Source organism: Pleurodeles waltl, chromosome 6, assembly GCF_031143425.1.
Source record: "Pleurodeles waltl isolate 20211129_DDA chromosome 6, aPleWal1.hap1.20221129, whole genome shotgun sequence".
NCBI lineage: Eukaryota > Metazoa > Chordata > Amphibia > Caudata > Salamandridae > Pleurodeles > Pleurodeles waltl.
Window position 1 is genome coordinate 239,958,363 of NC_090445.1, and position 23,439 is coordinate 239,981,801.

At 49.1% G+C, this 23,439-nt stretch overlaps 1 protein-coding gene across 7 annotated transcripts in view; it reads right to left on the reverse strand.

Moving 5' to 3' along the window:
- The window catches only part of MARCHF10 (membrane associated ring-CH-type finger 10), a 299,651-nt gene that overhangs the window by 131,864 nt on the left and 144,348 nt on the right, over window positions 1-23,439 (reverse strand). For all 7 annotated transcript variants that reach the window (XM_069237996.1, XM_069237997.1, XM_069237995.1 and 4 more), the window contains exons 7-8: window positions 18,683-18,849; window positions 13,176-13,285 (exon numbers count right to left, since the gene is read on the reverse strand). In XM_069237996.1, the coding sequence (XP_069094097.1) occupies window positions 13,176-13,285; window positions 18,683-18,849 (277 nt within the window). The remainder of the gene's footprint in view (window positions 1-13,175; window positions 13,286-18,682; window positions 18,850-23,439) is intronic.

The window sequence follows — 23,439 nt, forward strand, 5'->3', positions numbered from 1 at the left end:
TGTTGAGCCAAAGAAAGACACCTAAACAAACAAACCTCCACTCATTGATCGCCTGCTCAGAAAATACTGATACCCCTTGCATTCGAGATGGGGAAGGTGGAGATCCTCCATAAAGATGACTAGAATGGTGCCTGCAGATCTGGGTGCAAACTTTTCAGATATCCAAAAGACCTTCAGAATATGGACTTAAGAACGGACTCTACAGAACAGTAGTAGTTATTATTGGTTTTAATTGTGATGTTACATCTGGTATAAGTTGGGGGGATACTTATTATGTGGTTCATTAACAAGTACGGATCAAAAGTGATTTAACAGTGCCATCCATTATCCTTATCTGGTACAAGAACGGGACAACTCAAGACATATGATGTTAAAGAGGATTTCCCTGAAGGAGAACTAGGATTACAGGTAAGACATTATTCCTTTCATGAAACTCTAATAGGGCAGTGAGGATGCTAAATATCAACAGGTACAGACATTACTTCCATGGTCTCTGACAGGACAACACCTTTCTTTGGGTACTTGGATTTGGAAGCCCACCAATGAAGTATTTCTCACTCCATAATTACAAAATGCAAGTGCTCCAAGTGGACATCTTATGTCTCCTGAACAGACCCACTAAAGCTAACGATCAGAGGCTAAATTTAATCATTAACTCTACACACTCTACAACACCAACATAGATAACAAAAGAAATACAGTGTATTCACCACTGCATACATTATAGAATCTCCATCTTTTCAAATCTGCTTGTTGTGAATACAGATGTTTGTTTGGCAGATTTATTTGGGTAATTATTGCTTTTTTTGGTAGTGTAATTGCTTTTACTCCTATGTTCGGACATTATTTTGTTTTAGCTGTTTTGTAGTTTCATATTTTCCACAAGGGGCAAGTTTGCTGTAATTCTTGACCCCTTTTATGATACGCCTTTGGCACATGTTTAACCATCTGATCTATCTCTTCTTAATAGTGGTATCTATCGTAACAAGAGAGCAGTCCGACTTAGTAGGCGATTCTTCATTGAGTGGCTGCCCCTGCCGAAACCCACTTGCATACTTTATCTATCTATTTGCTTTGCTTGTTCAGAGGAAGGAAATCTCCAGTTGCCTGGGTGCAAGCATGTTTTCTCACCTTTGACCAGAGTATCTGTTTCAAAATGTCCTCTGATGTACTTATGGTCATCAGGGGTGGGCTTATTTTTTTTTCAGTCCTTGGGATGACGAGAAGTACACATGCACTGGGTCTTTAAAATGTTCAGTGTTACTCTTAATCATGCTCATTAGCATTGGTACACACTGAGAGGACCTCTGTATATTTGAGAGCATCTCCACTAGAAAGATGTCCTCTTCTTCGACTACATGACGTTTTACTTTATGGTGTTTACCTGCCCTATTAATAACACCATGATACACCATTGTGGCATCTGAGAGGAAGGCTTTTACAGGGTAGGACTCAGGGGGTGACTCTAACCCTGGCGGTCGGTGTTAAAGCGGCGGCCAACCCGCCAACAGGCTGGCGGTCCAAAAAATGGAATTCTGACCCTGGCGGGAACCGCCAACACAGCCCGCCAACTTAACACTCCGACCGCCGCGGCGGTACAGACAAACAGCGCGGCGGTCACCGCCAACAGGCAGGCGGCAGACAATGTACCGCCCACACTATCATAACTCACCAATCCGCCACCTTTTCCGGGGCGGGAGCACCGCCGATAAAAACACGGCGGAAACAGACTACGAACGGGAAAACGCTCACCAAAACACACTCCACGAGTACGGAGGACAGCATGGAACCCGAATTAAACATCCTACCTGCTCTCGTCTACCTTCTCATCTACCACGAGTACGAAGTCCGGCGCAGACGACAACGGTGAGTACTGCACCTACGACACACGGGAGGGGGAGGACGAAAGGTTACGGGCACACACATATGCGACCCCCCCCCCCCCCCCCCCCCCCAACTATGTACTCACCAATGCAGAGCACCAAGTCACAGTGACACCACCCAAACACCCCTGAAAAATGCTAGGACATAATCATATTTGGAATAAATATTTATGTACCAAAAAGCTCCAGAAAATTAGCGTACAACCATGAAAGATATCCATTACAAAACAAATGACATACACATCAGTGTATAACTGAAGTACCAAGTCCTGCACATCCTACGAATTCAGCATGTCCGTGGGCCAAAGTCTTGAGAAACAAGGGCAAAGCCCACACAGGAGACCTGAGTCCTTTGGAGAGAACACTGCAGGGGCATCAGATGTAAAAACTACAGGCACCTCAGGGGGAAGGGAAGGGGGGGGCACCACAGCCACATGAGTCCACGACACCAGATCCACGAGGAGCCACCATGCCCACTGGACCATCCTGGGGAGTGCAAAGCCACAGTCTCTCAATGTCTCTACAGTGGGTGGGCTGCCCACTGGACCATCCTGGGGAGTGCAAAGCCAAAGTCTCTCAATGTCTCTACAGTGGCTGGGCTGCCCACTGGACCATCCTGGGGAGTGCAAAGCCACAGTCTCTCAATGTCTCTACAGTGGGTGGGCTGCCCACTGGACCATCCTGGGGAGTGCAAAGCCACAGTCCATCAGGTGGATGACAGTCTCCACTGGTCAAGGAGGAGGCATGGTGGGCACAGTGAACCATCAACGGTGCTTGAGACGGCGGTGCCCTGTTCAGCGGTGCTTGAGACGGCGGGGCCCAGCGGAGCGGTGCTTGAGAGGAAGGGCCCAGCGGAGCGGTGCTTGAGAAGAAGGGCCCAGCGGAGCGATGCTTGACAGGAAGGGCCCAGCGGAGCGGTGCTTGAGAAGAAGGGCCCAGCGGAGCGGTGCTTGAGAAGAAGGGCCCAGCGGAGCGGTGCTTGAGAGGAAGGGCCCAGCGGAGCGGTGCTTGAGAGGAAGGGCCCAGCGGAGCGGTGCTTGAGAAGAAGGGCCCAGCGGAGCGGTGCTTGACAGGAAGGGCCCAGCGGAGCGGTGCTTGAGACGGCGGTGCCCAGCGGAGCGGTGCTTGAGAGGAAGGGCCCAGCGGAGCGGTGCTTGACAGGAAGGGCCCAGCGGAGCGGTGCTTGAGACGGCGGGGCCCAGCGGAGCGGTGCTCGACAGGAAGGGCCCAGCGGAGCGGTGCTTGACAGGAAGGGCCCAGCGGAGCGGTGCTTGAGACGGCGGGGCCCAGCGGAGCGGTGCTTGAGAGGAAGGGCCCAGCGGAGCGGTGCTTGACAGGAAGGGCCCAGCGGAGCGGTGCTTGAGACGGCGGGGCCCAGCGGAGCGGTGCTTGAGAGGAAGGGCCCAGCGGAGCGGTGCTTGAGAGGAAGGGCCCAGCGGAGCGGTGCTTGACAGGAAGGGCCCAGCGGAGCGGTGCTTGAGACGGCGGGGCCCAGCGGAGCGGTGCTTGAGACGGCGGGGCCCAGCGGAGCGGTGCTTGAGAGGAAGGGCCCAGCGGAGCGGTGCTTGAGAGGAAGGGCCCAGCGGAGCGGTGCTTGAGAGGAAGGGCCCAGCGGAGCGGTGCTTGACAGGAAGGGCCCAGCGGAGCGGTGCTTGAGACGGCGGGGCCCAGCGGAGCGGTGCTTGACAGGAAGGGCCCAGCGGAGCGGTGCTTGAGAGGAAGGGCCCAGCGGAGCGGTGCTTGAGAGGAAGGGCCCAGCGGAGTGGTGCTTGAGACGGCGGGGCCCAGCGGAGCGGTGCTTGAGACGGCGGGGCCCAGCGGAGCGGTGCTTGAGAGGAAGGGCCCAGCGGAGCGGTGCTTGAGAGGAAGGGCCCAGCGGAGCGGTGCTTGACAGGAAGGGCCCAGCGGAGCGGTGCTTGAGAGGAAGTGCCCAGCGGAGCGGTGCTTGAGACGGCGGGGCCCAGCGGTGCTTGAGACGGCGGGGCCCAGCGGAGCGGTGCTTGACAGGAAGGGCCCAGCGGAGCGGTGCTTGACAGGAAGGGCCCAGCGGAGCGGTGCTTGAGACGGCGGGGCCCAGCGGAGCGGTGCTTGAGAAGAAGGGCCCAGCGGAGCGGTGCTTGACAGGAAGGGCCCAGCGGAGCGGTGCTTGAGACGGCGGGGCCCAGCGGAGCGGTGCTTGAGAGGAAGGGCCCAGCGGAGCGGTGCTTGACAGGAAGGGCCCAGCGGAGCGGTGCTTGAGACGGCGGGGCCCAGCGGAGCGGTGCTTGAGACGGCGGGGCCCAGCGGAGCGGTGCTTGAGACGGCGGGGCCCTCTTCAGCGGTGCCTATCTCCACGGCGGGGCCCTGTTCAGAGGTACTCTTCTGCACCGCGGGCCCTGTTCAGCGGTGCCTATCTCCACGGCGGGGCCCTGTTCAGCGGTACTCTTCTGCACCGCGGGCCCTGTTCAGCGGTGCCTATCTCCACGGCGGGGCCCTGTTCAGCGGTACTCTTCTGCACCGCGGGCCCTGTTCAGCGGTGCTCATCCAGCAGGTCAAGGGAGCCAGACCTGGCCTGGACTCCCTGTTCAGTCGCCCTGGGACCGTGACGTTTCTGGACCCTTCGGGGACGGACTCCTGGCCTCCTTAGTGTCCTCCTTCCCAGCTGGGATGTGGCATGTGGGGTCCACCTTCTCCGCGCTCCTGCTGCCCTTCCGCTCCTTTGATGGGGCTCTCGGGCCCTTGCCTCCCCTAGATGGTGTGGGTGGTGAAGTGGCCGCACATTGCTCCTTGGGGGCAGCCCTGTCGGTCCTCGCACGGCGGTCCTTGTTTTGGCGGGTCCTCTTGCCTGGGGGGGGGGCTGGACGTGTCCTTGCTGCTGATCGATGTGTCACTGCTGGCAAAGGGTGGGCTCCAGAACCCAGGCACAACAGTGACACCCGAAGCTGGGCTGGTGGTGGCTGCGGTGCTCTTGGGACTCTTTGAAGATGGATGGGGGAGGTCATCGGGGGGAAAGAGGTTAAGGTTAGCCAGGAAAAGTTTTTTAGGGCCAAGGTAAAGGGTAGGAGAAGTGGAGATGGAAGTGGAGGTAGAGGAGGTGGTTGTAGGAGAGTCAGGTGTGCTGTCATTGGGTGAAGGTGCTGGTGCTGTAGGCTGTCGTGAGGTGGATGGCTGTTGGGTGGGTGGCTGCCTGCGTTTGTGTGTCTTGGAAGAGGGGGTGACAGACACAGTGGGAGAGGACACAGGGGATGTGTACATGGCAGTGGGGGTGGTGACTGCACGAGTGTGGACTGTACTGGAGGGTGAGGTGGTGATGGAAGCACTGGCTGATGTTGGGGTGCATGCAGGTGTGAGTGTAGACGTCACAGGGAGGGAGGAGGGAGACGAGGAGGAGGGGGACACAGGGGTGGCAGTGGCTGTTGGCATGTCTGCATCTGGGTGTTGCTCGGGTGAGTGTTTGCGGGATCTGTGGTGCTTGTGTTTGGATGAGCTGCTCTTGGGTGTTGAGGTGTGTGCAGGCTGGTCTGATGGTGTGGATGGGATAGGCTGAGGGACAGGAGACAGAGAAAGGCTGGAGGCAGTAAGAAGAGGGAGGCTGGAAACAGGGACAATGGCTGCCGTCAGTGCTGAGGCCAGAGCAGTGAACGCTCGTTGATGGGCAGCCTGACCCGAATGAATGCCCTCCAGGTACGCATTGCTCTGTTGCACCTCCCTTTGCACACCCTGGATGGCATTCAAAAGGGTCGTCTGCCCAACAATGAGCGTCCTTACCAGGTCAATGAGCTCCGCACTGAGGGCAGCAGGGGCAACAGGGGCAGGGGCTGAGGTGCCTGGGGCGAAGGAGACGCGCGCCTTCCTGGGCGAACCGGCACGGAGCGAAGACTGAGGGGCTGCTGGGAGGGCGGGGCTGGTGCACTGGGTGGCGGCTGTACCTGTAGAGGCGGGGGGCACGGATGTTGCCGCCACCCCTAGGGAGCTCCCATCCGAGGACGTGTCGCTTTCGCTGCTCTCACCAGCGGTCCCAGTCGTGGTGCTCCCCTCGCCCTCCGGATCACTGGTGCCCTCGGTGTCTGTTCCTGGGCCCACCGGGGCCTTGTGTCCTGCAGCTCCCTCGTGCTCCGATGCCAAATCTCCTCCGCCTGATGATGCTAATGCACACATGCACAAGAAGATGGAGAGAAAGGGTGGGGGGAGAAAAAAGAAGACCAGGTTGAGTGCATGCAATGTCAACACCGTTGGCGGAGAGGACAGACACAGGTGCCTAATGCACTAAGCCGCGCATTCGGGGTACACTACTCAGTACTACTGACTAAGACAACAGGCCAAGAGACGTCAAACGCGCACATGGGAGATGCTGGACCTTCAATGGCTGTACTTGTCACCCTACCGAGGTGGGGGCCGGGGGCACAGGGCCATGCCTAAGGGAGAGGACTACACTACAGAAAGCGCCCTGGCCTAATGTCACCCACAGCCCTCCTCCCCCACCCAGACGCCTCCACTGCGCAGAAAGATAGGAGAATGTGCTGATACTCACCCCCTTGTGTCTGCTGTGATGTCTTAAAGCGCCCATCCAATTCAGGGTAGGCCACCGCCAGGATCCGGGACATCAGGGGGGTCATGGTGCGACTGGCACGCCTCCTAGGTTGGGAGGCCATCCCCAGCAGTGTTTCTGCGGTCTTCCTTGTTCCGCGGCGGATGTCCTCCCACCTCTTGCGGCAGTGGGTGCCCCGTCTGTTGTGGACCCCCAAGATCCGGACTTCCTTGGCGATGGCACGCCAAATCTCGATCTTCTGATGGGCGCTGACCTTATAGACATGTACAGGGTGGAAAGGAGGAAATCATCAATGGCCTGCATGTTAGATGTAATTGGCCCCCCCCCACCCACTTTGCCATATGGCACATGCTCTCATCTGTCGGGCGTTGCACTCCTCATTCGCCCCCCACCCCACCAACTTACATCCACCCCAATCCACACAGGCATAGCCCATTCCATTAGCACCCGGTGTACTCACTTGTTGGTCTGGAGGACCGTAGAGTAGCGCATACTGGGGGAGGACCCCATCCACGAGCTTGTCCAATTCTTCAGACGTGAAGGCAGGGGCCCTTTCCCCAGTCGCAGCAGCCATTGTATCTTCCAGACCGAGGTCACAGCAGCACTTGCAGTATAGGTCCTCTCCTGTGGATGATCAGGTCTCGAGTGATTAAGCAGATAGAAAATGGCGGTCACGTCCGCGGCGGTGCGTACCGCGGCGGTGCGTCCCGCGACCGCCGGCGCACTTCGTTATTGGCTCCTGAAACCCATAGGCTTCAATGTTAACCAATGCGGCTTTGCGCCGCGGTCTTCGACCGCCTACCGCCACGGTGTGCCCCGCCAGCGCAGTGACCTCACATCCCATTGTCCCACTTCACAGGTCAGGCAGCCGCCATTTCAAGGGCCCACATGGCTTAATTTTGACTGCGACACACAGGCCTAGGCCTTGCATTGCCACACATACACGCCTTTCAACCCATTGCCATTCTTTAACTGTGCAAGCTGCCTGTACGTACCTGTGGTTTGGCTGAGTCTGTGCTCCATGTTGTCCTTCCTAGGCACCGTCCGCTGGGACTTGGGATGAGAAGGAGGAATCCTCGCGTGTACCGACCGCTGGTGGACCTGTCGACAATGGAAGAACGCCATATAATACTTCGATACCGACTTGACCGTGCCACTATCCATGAACTGTGTGCCCAGCTGGAGCCAGCCCTGATGTCCCCCATCCGCCAACCCACAGGGATTCCCCCTCTGGTGCAGGTTTTGTCAGTCCTCCATTTTTTGGCCAGTGGGTCATTCCAGACCACAGTGGCCATGTCATCTGGAATGTCTCAGCCTATGTTTTCTAAGATTTTGAGCAGAGTGTTGTCTGCCCTGATGAAACTCATGCGGAGCTACATCATTTTCCCCGAGGAGGGTGACTTGCCCACAGTGAAGGGTGATTTCTATGCCCTTGGACATATCCCCAACATCATTGGTGCCATTGATGGGACCCATGTGGCTTTGGTACCCCCAAAAGACGATGAGCAGGTGTACCGAAACAGAAAAAATTATCATTCGATGAATGTCCAGGTGGTCTGTTTGGCTGACCAGTACATCTCCCATGTAAATGCCAAGTTCCCAGGGTCAGTGCATGACGCGTATGTGATGCGAAATAACAGCATCCCCTATGTGATGGAGCAGCTACAGAGACAACGTGTGTGGCTAATAGGTGACTCTGGTTACCCCAACCTGCCGTGGCTACTGACCCCAGTAAGGAATCCCCGGACAAGGGCAGAGGAACGCTACAATGAGGCCCATGGGCGTACAAGGAGGGTGATTGAGCGAACCTTTGGGCTCCTGAAGGCCAGGTTTAGGTGCCTGCATATGACTGGTGGATCCCTAATGTACTCACCAAAGAAGGTGTGCCATATCATCGTGGCGTGCTGTATGCTTCACAACCTGGCTTTGCGACGCCAGGTGCCTTTCCTGCAGGAGGATGGTCCAGATGGTGGTGTTGTAGAAGCCGTGGAGCCTGTGGAGAGTGAAGAGGAGGAAGACTCTGAGGACGACACAGACAATAGGGACAGAGTGATACATCAGTATTTCCAGTAACACCCAGGTAAGAATCACCCACGCCATTTCACAATTGCTTCTAGCCTCCTGCATCTGTACTTTCTGTAGTTCCCCACAGATGTTTTTTATTAATTTATGCCTTTCCCTTCCCTTCTCAGTGCTGTCTGACTCAGTACCTGACTTCTGCTTGGTTCGCCCATGAAATACAGCGTATTGACATTGGTATGTTGTCATGACTAATTGACAGAACAGAAATTGAACAGTAATATGTTATCCATTTGTTAATAATACAGCATGACTCAAAACAGGTTTGTGTGCAAAATGTGATTTATTTACAGTGCTAGATATCGGTACATGTGATTCTAAGGGTGATGGGTGGGGGTGGAGGAATATCCATGGCAGAGTCCAGTTCTCAGTCTCACAGGTGCATTGTTCTTTTGCCTGTGGAAGGATGGAGCATAGGCAGTTCATGGTTGGACAGGGTGGCAATGTGGGACAGTGGGAAGACTTGAGGGGGTATGTCCTGCTGGCGGGGGTCTTGACATCCTACTCTGTCTTTTTCTTTGGTCTCAGGCTCCTCTTACGGGGTGGTTGTTCTTCAACAGGAGGTGGGGTTCTGGGGGGCTGTCGAGGTGTTGGGACCTCCTGTCCACTAGCGCCGGCGGAGGTAGTAGGCTGTTCCTGGTCCGGCCTAGTGACAGGGGCCCTGTGTGGTGCACCATGGTCCCGCAACGCGTCCTCTATCCTGTGGAGGGCCAGGACGATGGTCCCCATTGCGGTCCCGATGATTCTCAGCTCCTCCCTGAACCCCATGTAGCGTTCTTCCTGCTGTGCCTGGATCTCAGTGAACCTGGCCAGTACCGTCGCCATTGTTTCTTGGGAGTGGTGGTATGCCCCCATGATGGTGGTGAGGGCCTCTTGGAGAGTGGGTTCCCTGGGCCTCTCCTCCCCCCCCTGTCGCACAGCAGCCCTCTGAGCTGCCCGGTTTCCCCCGGCCTCTGTCCCCTGGCCGGTGTGCCCGCTCCCACTGCCCCCAGGTCCCTGTTGTTGTTGGGGTGTCGGGTTAGCCTGGGTGCCCTGTAGTGGCAGACACACCGCTGATTGAGCTGTCCTAGAGACAGAGGCATGGGCCCGCTGGGTGGGAGCTGTGCTGGTGTCGGCAGAGGGGGTCGGGTCTGGTGTGGCCTGTGTCTGGGTGAGGGGAACCGACTGCCCAGAGGTCCCCGATGGTCCGGGCTGGTCATCAGGTTCACTGTCGACAGAGCTGCTATCCTCAGTGTGGGCCTGTTCCGGTGGTGGGATGGACACTTCTGGACCCTCCTGGCTGGTGTGTTGTCGTTCGGGTCCTGCATGGGGTAAGAGAGTTTGGTTATTGTTTCTGTGTGTGCAATAGCATGGGTGTTGTGGGTGCCCTTGTCCCCCAGTGCAGGCATTCCCTGGAGGGAGGTGTTGTGAGGGTATTTAGTGGGGGGGAGGGGTTAGTGCAGTGGTCATGCTTAGGTGATGGGTGCCCATGGTTTGTGTTGGCATGCAGGAGTTGGTGTTGGGATGGGTGGGTTGTGCTGGTGAGACATTGTCAGGAAGGATGTGTGCTGGGGGGTTGGGGGTGAGGGTGGGGGTGTGGGTTGGCATGCTGGTGGGGTGGGGGGGATATAGTAGTTGAGATGGGACTTACCAGAGTCCATTCCTCCGGCTACTCCTGCGAGGCCCTGAGGATGCAGGATGGTCAAGACCTCTTGCTCCCACGATGTAAATTCGGGAGGGGTGGGTGGGGGTCCGCCGCCAGTCTTCTGGACCGCGATGTTGTGCCTGGAGACCATCGATCGGACCTTCCCCCGTAGGTCGTTCCATCTTTTGCGGATGTCCTCCCTATTCCTGGGATGCTGTCCCACCGCGTTGACCCTGTCCACGATCCGCTGCCATAGCTCCGCCTTCCTGGCTATACTGGTGTGCTGCACCTGCGAGCCGAAGAGCTGGGGTTCCACTCTTAGGATTTCCTCCACCATGACCCGGAGTTCTTGGTCCGAAAATCGTGGATGCCTTTGGGGTGCCATGGGGTGGTGTGGGTGAGGTGTGGGGTGGTGTATGTGATGAGGAGTGTGTTGGTGAGTGGTGCTTTGTGCTACTATGTGGTGTGTGTGATGGTGTAGTGTGCCTCAGTGTGTCTTGCTTTGGATTGTCTGCTGTGTCTCTCTCTCCTTCTCTCAGTAATTGGGGTCGCAGGGGTTTGTGGGTGATGTGGGTGTGTGTTTTATAGTTGGTTGATTGTGTGGGAGTGGTGTGTGTATGTGTATCAGGTGTGTGTTTTTCAAATTGTCCAATGTGGCTGTGTTTTGGTGATGTGTGTGTATTCTGACCGCGGCGGTGTGTAGCGCCAATGGAATACCGCGTTTGAATGACCGCCGTGTGGATTCGTGGGTCGTAATGGCATGGGCGTATTTCTGTTGGCGTGACGGTGGAGGTTTGGTCATCTCCAGTTTATCGCTGCCCGCCGATGTGGCGGGCTGCAGTGGAGGACGGATTTTTGGAGGTTTGGCCGTTGTGGGTCAGAATGACCGTGGCGGTTGACCGCGGCCGCGGCGGTGTTATGGCGGTCTTCTGACCGGCGGTAAGGGCATTTTACCGCCGAGGTCAGAATGACCCCCTCAGTGTTCTCCTGGGAGGTCAATGTCATAATCTTCACATTCGCCATCTCCATCTAGCAGGTGGTATTTCTAAATATGGATCATTCATGCCAGAAGGTCTTCCTCAATGCCAGTCCGCGAAAAAGGTGTGGACAGACTACTGAGGCGTGGAAGGAGGTGGTGGTGGTGTCTGCGGTGTTGGTTGAGATTGGGGAATCAGGAAAAAACTGAAAGGCCTCATCCCTACATTTCTTTAGAATCTGATAGAATTGTAATTACTGTGAGATCTTTTCCTCAAAAATCAGATTCTTTTTCCCCAGGTGTTACTGGGTAGGTCACTTAACTTAGCTCTTGGACTCAAGATCTTTTTTAGAGCCGACTTCAGCTTTAGTTTTGGAGTCCGACCCCGAACTGATCTTGACTCAGAGGGCGGCTTGCTGGAGAATCGGGCGAGCAGATGTCAATTGGTGCTGATGCTCAGAGCCCTTGACCAAAGGTTTTCCAGGAACTCAGTGGGGGTTCTTGATTTCGAGAGGTCTTAAAGCCAGGATTGGAAGTCAAAGGACTATGCCTTTTGTCTCAGGTCTTGATGCCCAACTCCCTCAGGAGTAGAGCTTTGTCTCTCACTAAGAGGGCTTTCGAGGTCAATCCCCAGAGGGTCTATCCTCAGTTAGGGGTTGAGAAATTGGGGCTCTAGGCATAGTCTTTGTCCTGGTCCTTGAACAGGCTGTGGAGCTATAGCCTCTGCCTTGACTTCAGAGACCTCTGATGCAAAGTTTTCAAGGTTGGGGCTGGTGGTATGGTCCATGGGTTCAGTACTTCCTCATAATCTACCTGATGTCTTTGACTGAAAATGTCTGGTATGTCAGTGGGGTCTCAAGGCTATATACTAGGATACGCCCAGCAGTGCTCTCTGTGTTATCTTAGGATCTTTTTTTGTTTTTAAATGTCTTGCAAGCAGAACAGGTCGACTCTGTGCTATGGGGACAAGCAGAGGTTACAGACCTAGTGGTGACCTGCACACAGGTATTTGGTATTATACTTTGGGCAACCATACCATTCCCCTGAAAGTCATGCTCAATATGATTCCTGGCAAGGAACCACTCCAATGAAGTGAAACATGAAACCAAAGATCATGTTCACTAGTCATCTGGTGATAGATTCAGATACCTGACAACTGGAGCCAAAAGGAACGGAGTACTCATTGACGGTCCAAGAGCTCATAATGGTGGAAAAAACAATCTGGGGGTAGAAACATTATCCTGGTGCACTGTAGGCTAAAAGAGAAGCTCTGAGATATCTTGAGACTGAAGACTTCTTTGAAGAAAAATAACTTGCAAATGTCCACAAAAACACTAGACAGCTGAACTAGGCACAGCATGCATATCTACAACAACACATACTGCAAACTGAATGCATCATACTGGAGAGTGTGGCCCAAATGCCTTGAGTTACGGGTACAAGCAGGCCATGGTTTCAGAAAAAGTTTGTACATTTTCTAGAGCAACTGATGACATTTCGAGTGATATGTTATTTAGGGGATCAGAATATCTTAATGAATACAGACATGGAACAACTGCTGGGAAGAAGCACAATTATGGAGATCCAGGAAAAGTCAAACATGTTTCTAAGTTCTTTTTCTTCAAGAGAAGAAGGCCAAGGGTTGGATATTTGTTATGAATCCGAGAGAGTTCAAAATAATTTTGTGGTGTAGCCAAAGGCAATCCACATTAGAGCGTAAGAGGTTTGTGACAGCCAAACTGTATATATGGAATATCAGTATTTATATCTCACAAACCTCAGATTACAGTTCTGTGCGATTTAACAGATCACAAATGTCACCCATGATTTAAAGAAGGGTCAAAATGTATACACAGTGGTTCCCACGTCACAGTATTACACGTGACTATCATCTCCAAGATAAGCAGCTTATAAATATTAAGTAGACACTGGCTGTAAATCCAATTTTTACATAAAATCATGTTATAGGTTGGTAAGTACACAGAGCCATCATGTGCCCCAGCATAAAATTGAGCCACTAGCTCATAAGGTAATATGTGTCCGGACAGTGTTCAAATTACAATTTCCTATTTTCAAACATCAAACCTGGGACTGTTGGTTTGTGCTGTAGAAATCATCCAAGTTGAAGTCATCCAGGTCGCATTGCAGGTTCTGCCTACACAGTTCACATCTTTTCACTGCCTCCAACTGTGCACCTGCCACATGAAGGATAGAGAAGGAACACAAACAGGAGGTGAGCACACTTTCGGTAAACCAACTGTGTTTTCAGTCAGTCACAATACCTACCAAATTAGATACTTACATACAATTGCAAAGGAAATCCTTATTCCTGGTATCAAGAAACTCACAACAGTATACATGTCAAGACCATCAGCATACTTTATTTTATCACTTGAACAAGTTTGCATTTGAGTATCAGGCTTTCTTTGTTTTACAGATGGGATTTCCGAAAAAATATCATGCTCCATAGACCACAGGGAAAAGCAGGCATAGTGCTAAGGAATATCTAGCTGGGCTACAAGAAATACTTAGCCCTTCTGCACTCTGTTCGTTATTAACCTGTTACATTGGTTAGTCTTTTACCGAAGAGTACTGACAACATTTTAGCGCTTTAGGTTTGTGGCAATTACTTTTATTTTTTATTAAAATGTTCACATTTCTCAATTGTGCCAATAGATTACCTATTTTTAATATATTCATTTTTGATCTCATAATCTGGGTAAGTGTCAAATAAAGACTTGAAAAATCTAAAACGTGGTTGCCTTTCACTTCTCAAAAAAGTGGGATATTTGATGTATCTAAACGCATCCTGCAGAGTCTCTGGCAAGTCTGATGCAGTCTCCATACAAGTCTATGCTTGTGAACCACACCCACTGGAGGGTTTGTGAGACCCTGTCAGTTTTCCTAGCTTTTCAGATCTACAGGCCAGCTACACGGTTCCAAGGGTCAAAGTAAATCTAACCAGGGAGGTGTGGAGGAGCCATAAACCTTTTGGCACGAGTCAATGACAACCAACGTGGGCAGTGCAACACTATTTTCCATGGCAATGTGACAAAATGGAGACTGCAGCGAGATCGGATGCTGACATTTTTTTTAAAAGAAGTCTCAATTCTCAGCTGTCTGACCTTATATCTGGCAGCATCATGTGTTCTGGTGACATCTGATTATGTCTGTGTAGTGAGCCAATTTCACATATGAATCCCTTACACTTGCGGGTTCTTTGTACCCCTTCAGAGCAACAACACTGCCAGCACTGCATATACCTGGGATAGCAGATGACCTGTGCCAGTGGCAAAGGCACCGCCTGGAGAAGAGGAGATGAACACTGAGGTAACACAAGGCACACCATTCTGCCAGCAATCTAACTAGAGCCATGAGATGAGGATGCAATAATCTGATTTATCTAACAGGTGATAAATATTGACCACGACAACCCCCCAAGATGGGTTTAGAGAATGCTACATTGTTGCAGTGAGCTGAATTCCTAAGTATGCACTTAGGCGGCAGGCAGAAGTGCAATGATGGATTAAGGAAGATCAGAAAAGTTCCTCTCTGGGAACTATAGAAGAGGCCAGACAAGTGAAAGTAAGTGAGCAGTCCAGGTCCAGAATAAAAGGAAACTTTGGCAAACGTCTGTAACTCCTGAGGAGAACGCTCATTGAGCAGAGATGGATCAATCTTTCAGAAGTACTTCTACGAATAAGTGTGTGATTAAGTTTGAAAGCCACTTGTCTGGCTGCTACCCTCAATAAGCCAAATTTGAAGAAGCACTATTGTGGGGGCATGCAGCAGCATTATAAGAGGTCAACATGGAAAATAATCTGTGAAAAGCTCTAAACCTAAAATGGGAGAGAGAGAGTTTGAAGATCTGCCCATTTCCATGACTACCTCCCAAAAAATACAACTGAGGTTAGTCGTGAAAAAGACTGCTCAGAGGAAGCAACCCAAATGAAAGACCCATCATTGTACATTACAAACTAGAGAGTCCAGAAGTGAAAGGACAACATTGAGAAACCTGGGGTCATAAATCAAAGGGACTGAAGGAGTCACAGGGTTCACAATCTCGTAATAGCTATCAAGGGAGCATGCTTAGATGACAAAACACAAGTATAAAACAGAATCGGTCAACAGTGACAAACTTTCAAGGTCCTCATTTAAGATTTGGAAGATGGTCTCAAACCAAATTGATGTGGTGGCAGAAGGCCCACCTTCACCCCAGGAGCAGCCCATCCGCCAGATTTAACATTTGATGTTAGTGCAGCAGCTCTTTTTCACCTAACGTGCTTCTGTGGACCATGAGGGAGCCCTTTTCGTAAAACTATGCAGTACTGCTTTCAGAACCATTTCAGAGTCCATTGGAGAAACAGGGTACACAGGTCCACAGCCCTTGGAGTTGGTGCCTTTTACTAAAAATGTTCTGAGGTCTGACCGACTGCGGAACTGCAAACTGGGCATCAAGTATACCCTTTCAACACCTGATTCTCAGGGTAGTGAGAGTGAGCCTTCCAAGCCTTTTCAGGGTCACTAGGTTTGACTCAAACATTCAAACAACACAACAGGAAGTGATTTAGAGTGTTTCCTTTTCATAGTTAATTAATCTTTTTGTCAAAAAGGCAGCACACAGCAGATAATGATGATGCTGGCTACAACTGAAGCACCCAAAATATGAAGTGTGAAGACTGCACTTGGCTATCTTCACTGTTCTGGAGTGGCACTCGGGGAGAGACAAAAGGGATAAGGCGCTGCTTAGAAGAGTCCCTTTTCTAAACAACAGTCTGTTGGCTCACCTCTGCTTTCCCACAATCAACCTGCATGGCATTACTCAGGAAGAGAGAAACATTGGATCCCTGCTAAAAAATCTAAACTGAAAAACTGAATAGCTAAGGCAGCCCTGTCAGCATTGTGCCACAGTTCACTGGCTGAAGATACATTCTATAGCTCAGGAATGTCAGCAATATACTTCAACTGACTGGGAGGAGGCTGTACTTCAAACTCCATTTTCTGCTATGTTTTAGAAAGGGCATCTAAAATGGATCCCACAGGTCTCTGCAGTCACACACTCACAAATGATATTGAGTCCTATTCAAGTGGAACTCTACACACATGGGGCCTGTTCAGTAGCATCAATCAGAAAAACAATGCACTGCCACCACCACATAACGTAAAGGCCTGATGACAAGGACAGTAATCCTATGTTGACCAGAGAGCACATGTGGTGAGCCTCTCAAGATCACAGCGCTAGGCTCTGCATCCCAGAACCACAATAAAAAGCCTAGGTCTCATCATTATATTGTGTGCTGGGCCACAAACATAGCAGCATATCAGATAACCTACAGCTGCAAGCTTGTAATAAAATGCCGGAGACATCCCAACAACTTCCCAGCCCATCGTGACATGGAGGCATTGTCTGGTAATGACAAATCACAAATGAGTGGGTTTGCTTTTGAAAACAAAAAGTAACGGCCCTAATTAGCTGGGAACATTCCAGTGTATCAGAGACAGGATCCACCATTTCACATATCATGGACACAAGCAGTAAAAAAAACTGTGTTACAGGCATTTTCCTAAATAGGGCTTCTGACACCATGGTAGCAGTGGTTGCACAGCAGATACAGAGCTGGAAAAGTACATTCCTGACCTCATTTATAGATGAGCAGCCAGGGCAGCCACAAGACTTACTTAAGAAGCACATTTACCATCCACAACAAGTGAGCAGTCATGGCTTGCGGGGATTCCTGGGGGCAGGGTGCTGCGCAACGGGGGGTGAATTGGAGGTTAATAACATCTATTTTAAAAAAAAGAAAACTTACCTCCGCTACTGCGCCGCTCCTCTGCTGCACGCAGGCACAGGTTCCCAGCCTGCCCTGCGGTCAATCCTGGCGCTACTCAAAGCAGCGTCAGGATTGGCTGGGAGTCTGCGCAGGCTGCAGAGAGCCCAGTGCGCATGGGTGTTTGGCCGGCCTAAGACGGTGCACTTCCCTGTGCTTGTCACGCCCAATGCTCCACCCCTTTCACAAGGAAAGGATAATAAACACAGTTTATTAAACTGTGTTTATTATCTCTTTCCTTGTGAAAGGATTTGCAGCGGTTGCTGCTGGCGGGGTGGAGGGGGCGACGCTCCTCCACCCTTATGGAGGAGCCGCCCCTGAAAGTGAGGTCCTAAGTAATATGTGATGTTAGCAATGAAGTAGCCAACCCACTGTGACTTTTCTTTTACTCTTCATTTCATTTTACATTAAGTAGACACAATTCAACCAATTGTTGTGACACAGCCCATTTTGAAGAAGCTATTGCAAAGCACACAGGCATCTTACACGTCAGTGCCAGAATAGGAAAACATGGAAAATTGTGTACTTGGTCCTGCTTTAACCCTTTTTCTGCATGATTTAGAATAACTGAGGGACATGGGGTCAGATCTCATACATGGAGGTGTGGACGGGAAACTATATTATCATTATAAACATACATTTCATATAAATCACAGTACTTAGCAAAACCGTTTCATCTTTAAAGAGTTAAGGCAGTGTCTGCTTTAACTATTAAAGGATATCCTGCTGAGATCTAGGGGGAGCTGCACTTTACAATTGTTTCTAGCCAATGTAAAGGTAGAGCAAACATGCAGCAAAATCTGCTATCCTTATCATGATGTGATTCTTTATTTAGTTTCATTGCAATCAATTCTAGAGAAGTAAAAGCTAGTGGGATGTCACAATGTATCTAAAACCTATCTCATACCTATGTCAGTATCAAGTCCACATCAACATTTCATCATATACACTTCCTGCCCCCTACATTTTACTAAGAATGTATTAGAGGATGAATGCATGTCTTTTTCCCTAGATCCTGTGGTAGCCATTGGCTACTAGGCATTATACATTTTGTGTACTGTTGTTTACCATTTGTGTCCCATTGATTCAGGTAACATAGCACTCAAACTGGAAAACTTCTATAAGAACTTGTCTCTCATTAGGTAGGTAGGTTGGAAGTCAAGTTTTTTCTACAAGATGATATAGGCCCTTTTGACTTACCTGATTTCTCAGAGACGTCTTGAATAATTATCAAACGTGGGTAATTCATCAATCTTTGGTATCATTACCTTGGTGTTATTCAGCTCTTTTAACATTATAGTATCATCCAAATTCTCTATACATCATCATCTGCCTGCATATAGTATACAATGGCAATGCTAAATGTATTATCACAACTGTCAGTACATCAACAGCTGTATGGCACAATACATAAGAATGCATTTTTCCTGGCGTGAGACTCCTCAATGCTGCTAGGCTAAGTGCACTGGATTTCATTAATTATATCTTTAGTGACCTGTTAATCCAGAGACCAGCCAAGCAGACAAGACCTAAAAACCTGGTATATTCATGGTACATTCAATGGGAACAGTGTATGCTAAAAATATCTGAGTCTTTTCCAGGTTGGCAATCTATTTGACTATGATGTATTTTTTAACATGTGTCCTACAAGCTTTCTTTAAGCTTTTGGCCAAGATGCGATCTTGTAAGATTGTTGTGATTAGAATGGTGTGTCAAATTCATCAAGAGCAAATAGTGTCATGTTTGATGCCTTGGCTTCCTCACCTGATGTTATCTTTGCCTTCAGCCATTTTGTCAGACACTCCTTATGTACAAACTGTAGACTGCCTCCACAACGGCATGGCTCTAGCAGAGGGTTGTCTGCTGTCCCGCCAGAAATGAGACAAATCCGGCACAGATCCCCTTCCTCTTCAGAGTCTTCTTCCAGCAGGCTAAATGAATTACATAATGCATTAAACATGATTATTCAGAGCACCTAGGACCATACAAGTCCCCCACAATTGTTAAATAAAAAAGACCCAATAGGAGGCCATTGACACTTGGAATGAGATGAACCATTCACTCTACATGAATTACAGGTCAATAGAAGAGATGATAAGACTGTCTAGGCAATGACCCAGGTACGATCATTGCATCTGCAACCCAAATATGTGACAAATATCCACTGTCAGAGTATGGGTGTATTAACCAGGTATTACAAAGCATTACTGGGAAAAAATCAAATATACTAAAAGTGGAACTGAAATAAAAAGGTGTACTGCTTAAAGGTTAAGCTAACATACTTTCAATGAGAAATAGAATGGCATTGCTACTACACAGTACTTAATAAAGTTTTATGGAATTCCATTTCTAAATGTACCTATAATGCACAATTCAAGGGACATGAAGCATGTTTATTTTGGTATTCTTAAGTAATAGCACTGAAGTGGTACAACATTGAGAGATAGGTGTTATAAAGGCAAACTCGACCAACACCACAGCTCTGTCACCTACTTGACGGAGTAGAACCTCCATATCACAACATTCCAAGGCAGGGTGCATTGTCCAACTCTAGGACTAAACCACTTCGTGATAAAGCGAAAGAGGGGATAAACATGAAGGGAATATACTATTATGTCTGCATTAAGAAATACAGTTTATATTAACTTTGGCATTATGAACACAGCTTTCCCCAATAGTTTATGGAGAAATGTTTCCTAGAAAATGCAGGGCAAAAGGATAATTAGCTATTTTCTAATGACATAATCTTTATGCCGTACCAGTGGATTTTTTAGTCTTCTGTTTATGGGAAAGCTTGTGTTCAAGTCTTCCTGGTTGGGTATGGAGATGGCATCCTCACTTGTGAGGGTCTGTAGTGGTGTGTATTTAGCTGATCTGCCAATGCTCCATTCCTGGCCATTGTCCATTACAGCTACATTGTGTTTGTTGTTTACAATACACATTGGTACAAAAAACGTAGTCAATGTCATCTCTTCTCATAGGTTTTCTGACGTCACTCAGTCTCCCACCTCCCATTTTTGTAGTTTGGTTCCAGGTTTATGGTCATAGTAATCTTTGTAATTGGTTTGATGTGATGCAATTTTGTTTCTCCTATTCTGTATATTATATTCTGCTCTTTCTCCTCCCACTAATCAGCAGGGAAAGAATTTAGTGCTGAGCTTTCTTCTTTTAAGGTATGAGAAGGGCGATACCCCAGTGACTTGGTTGGGAATGGTGTGTTATGCCCAGAGCATATCCTGTATAGCTCTTTCTATCTGAATGTAATTGACACATGCAAGTTGGATGCACTCTTATCTGTCTATTCATTCTTTCAACAAGACTGTTGGCTGTGGGGCAATATACAGCAGTCTTTTGGTGTGTGGTATCTTATTTAGCTAAGAAGTTGGTTATGGCTGATGAAGAGAATTGTACCCCATTGTCCATGACAATGGTGGAAGATATACCTTCAGTGGTAGAAGTGTCTCTTAAGAAATTTATGAGAGTTTCTGAAGTGATCTGATTCACAATCCTAGTGACTACCCAATGGGATTGGCAATAAACTAGAACAAATGCAAACTGTTTCATTATACTGTTGTGGTTTATGGGGTACATTATGTCCAGTGCCAGTTTTAACCATGGTTTGTCTGGAACTGACACTGGGGATAAGGGAACATTGCAGATATATTTGGATTTATCACTACTGGCACATATGGTGCAATTTTTACTTTAGACTCAACCTTGGGATCCATGTGGAGAAACCAATAACGTTCCCTAAGTCTTGATTTGATTAAACTCCTCCCTAAGTGGCCTTCATAAAGCAATCACTTTATTTGTTAAGTCTTTGGGAGGAATTATTTTATCATTTGTCAGTATAATATTTTTATCAATGTTGCTTTCATGGCGGACTTCCCAAAACGTTATGTGATCTTCATATACCTCTTTGCAAGACTTGGACCAATCCTGTACTACTTAGGGTCTTAGTTATTGTAAAGATTCATCTTTTTCAGTCCATTCCTCCCACTCTTTGTAAGTGATGGCTGGGTATCTGATTTCTAGTATGGGACACTCTAAAGTTTTGTATTCTTCTTCCTTGTTCAAAGGGGCTCTGGATAAAAAGTCAGCTGCTGTGTTCATATTTCCTGGAACATATTCTACTTTGAAGCAGAAGCTTTTTAAGCCTAACACTCATCTAGCTATGCAGGGTGTGCTACTGGGAGACCCTTTGGATGTAAACATATGTGAGAGAGGTTTATGATCTGTGTGTACACATTGTAGGCCCCACAAAAAGAATTTAAAATGCATGATAACCCAAAAGCTTGCAAAGCCTTCGTTTTTGACTACAGAGTAATTAATATCAGACTTTGTGAGAATACATGAGGCGAAAGCAGAAATCCTTTCTATATCAGCAATTATTTAAGATATTTTGGCTCCTAGTCCCTTGTTACTGGCTTCTGTAGTTAGTATAGTTTTTCTACTGGGTTCAAAATTAAGTAAGTATGTACTGCAAAAGACGAATCTTTACAACAAGAACCTACATATTACACGGTTGGCCCAACTCTTACAAAGAGGTAAATGAAGCAATCAGAAAGTTTTGGAAAGTCCGCCATGAAATCAACATTAATAAGAATCTTATACTGAGAAAGGATAAAATAATACCTCCCGAAAACATAAGAAATATAGTGATTGATTTAGTACATGAAGTCCACTTAGGGAGGAATTTAACCAAATCAAGACTTAGGAATGTTATTGGCGTCCCAACATGGATTCTATGGTTGAGTCTAAAGTAAAAAAGTGTACCATATATGCCAATAGCGATAAATCCAAATATATTTGGACTATTCCTTTATCCCTATTGTCAGTTCCAGACAAACCATGGGAAAAGCTGCCACTGGACATATTTGGCACCATAAACCGCACAGGTAGAATGAAACGGTTTGCATTTGTTCTAGTTGATTACCAATCCCATTGGGTAGTCACTAGGATGCTGAATCATTTCACTACAGACCATAAATTTATTAAAAGACACTTTTACCATGGAAGGTATACCTTCCACCATCGTCACGGACAATTCACTTAATCACCTATGACCAACTTCTTAACTAAATTAGATATCACACATAAGAAGACTGTTTTATACTGCCCCAGGGACAATGGCCTTGTTGAAAGAGTGAACTGAAAGATCAAAGAGTGCATCCAACTTGCATGTACCAATCACATTCAAGTAGAAAGAGCTAACAGGATATGCTCCGGGCATATCACACTAATCCCAACCAAATCACTGGGGTATCACCATAGCAGACACAGCGAAGACACGCCAGAATGAAGACACCTCATCAGCTCCTGCACCTCACCACTGAAGGCTGACAGCCACGCTTGGAAGGCTCACCCAAGTAGGAGCACGCACCAATGTGGGCTGTTCCCAGATACCTCAACCGGAACCTCTGAGATGGCGGCTGAGGGGGAGAGCAGAAGGCACCAGAGGTGTGAGGAGTAAGAACAAAGTTGCAACAGTTTGACAGAGCACCAATGATTGGAATCGCCAGGTAAGATGCTTCCAGTTAATTTTGAAGGACTACCAAAAGTGAAATGCAAAGTGCCAACTGGATGCTCTAAATAATTATGCTGTAAGAATCAGGGGTCAGCTATTGGTCACAGCGATGTGACAACCAAAACTTCTCCAAACTGTTGTAATGATGAGGGGAGCTAACAGTATCTTTGACACTGTCTGCCACCACACACTCTGCACACGCCTTCACAACGCTGGGATCCGCCACAAAGCCCTAGACTGGCTCACCTCCTTCCTCACCGACAGAACCCAAAAAGTCCGTCTCCCACCCTTCCAATCCTCCGCCACCAAAATCACCTGCGGAGTCCTACAAGGCTCCTCCCTCAGCCCCACACTCTTCAACATTTACATGACCCCACTAGCCAACATCCTCAAACCTCACGGTATCACCATCCTCTCATGCGCTGATGACACACAACTCATCTTCTCCCTCACCCGCAACCCCACCACAGCCAAAAACAACCTGCACGCTGCACTCCTTGACACCGCTGCCTGGATGACAGCCAACCACCTCCAACTCAACTCCAACAAAACCGAGATAATCATTTTTGACCCACACAAAAACACTTGGGACTCCTCCTGGTGGCCCACCACTTTAGGCCCCGCACCCACCCCCACAAACCATGCACGCAACCTCAGCATCATCCTGGATCCCTCCCTCTCAATGGCCCAACAAATTAACGCCGTCACCTCCTCATGTTTTACCACACTCCGCACACTGAAAAAAACATTCAAATGGATCCCCACAGAGACCAGAAAGACCATCACCCATGCACTCATCAGCAGCAGGCTAGACTACGGCAACGCCCTCTACGCCGGCACCACACTCAAACTCAAGCGCAAACTACAGCGAATCCAGAACTCAGCACCACGCCTCATCCTCGACCTCCCCCGCTACGAACACATCTCACCACTCCTCAAATCCCTCCACTGGCTCCCCATAGACAAAAGGATCACCTTTAAGATCCTCATCCAC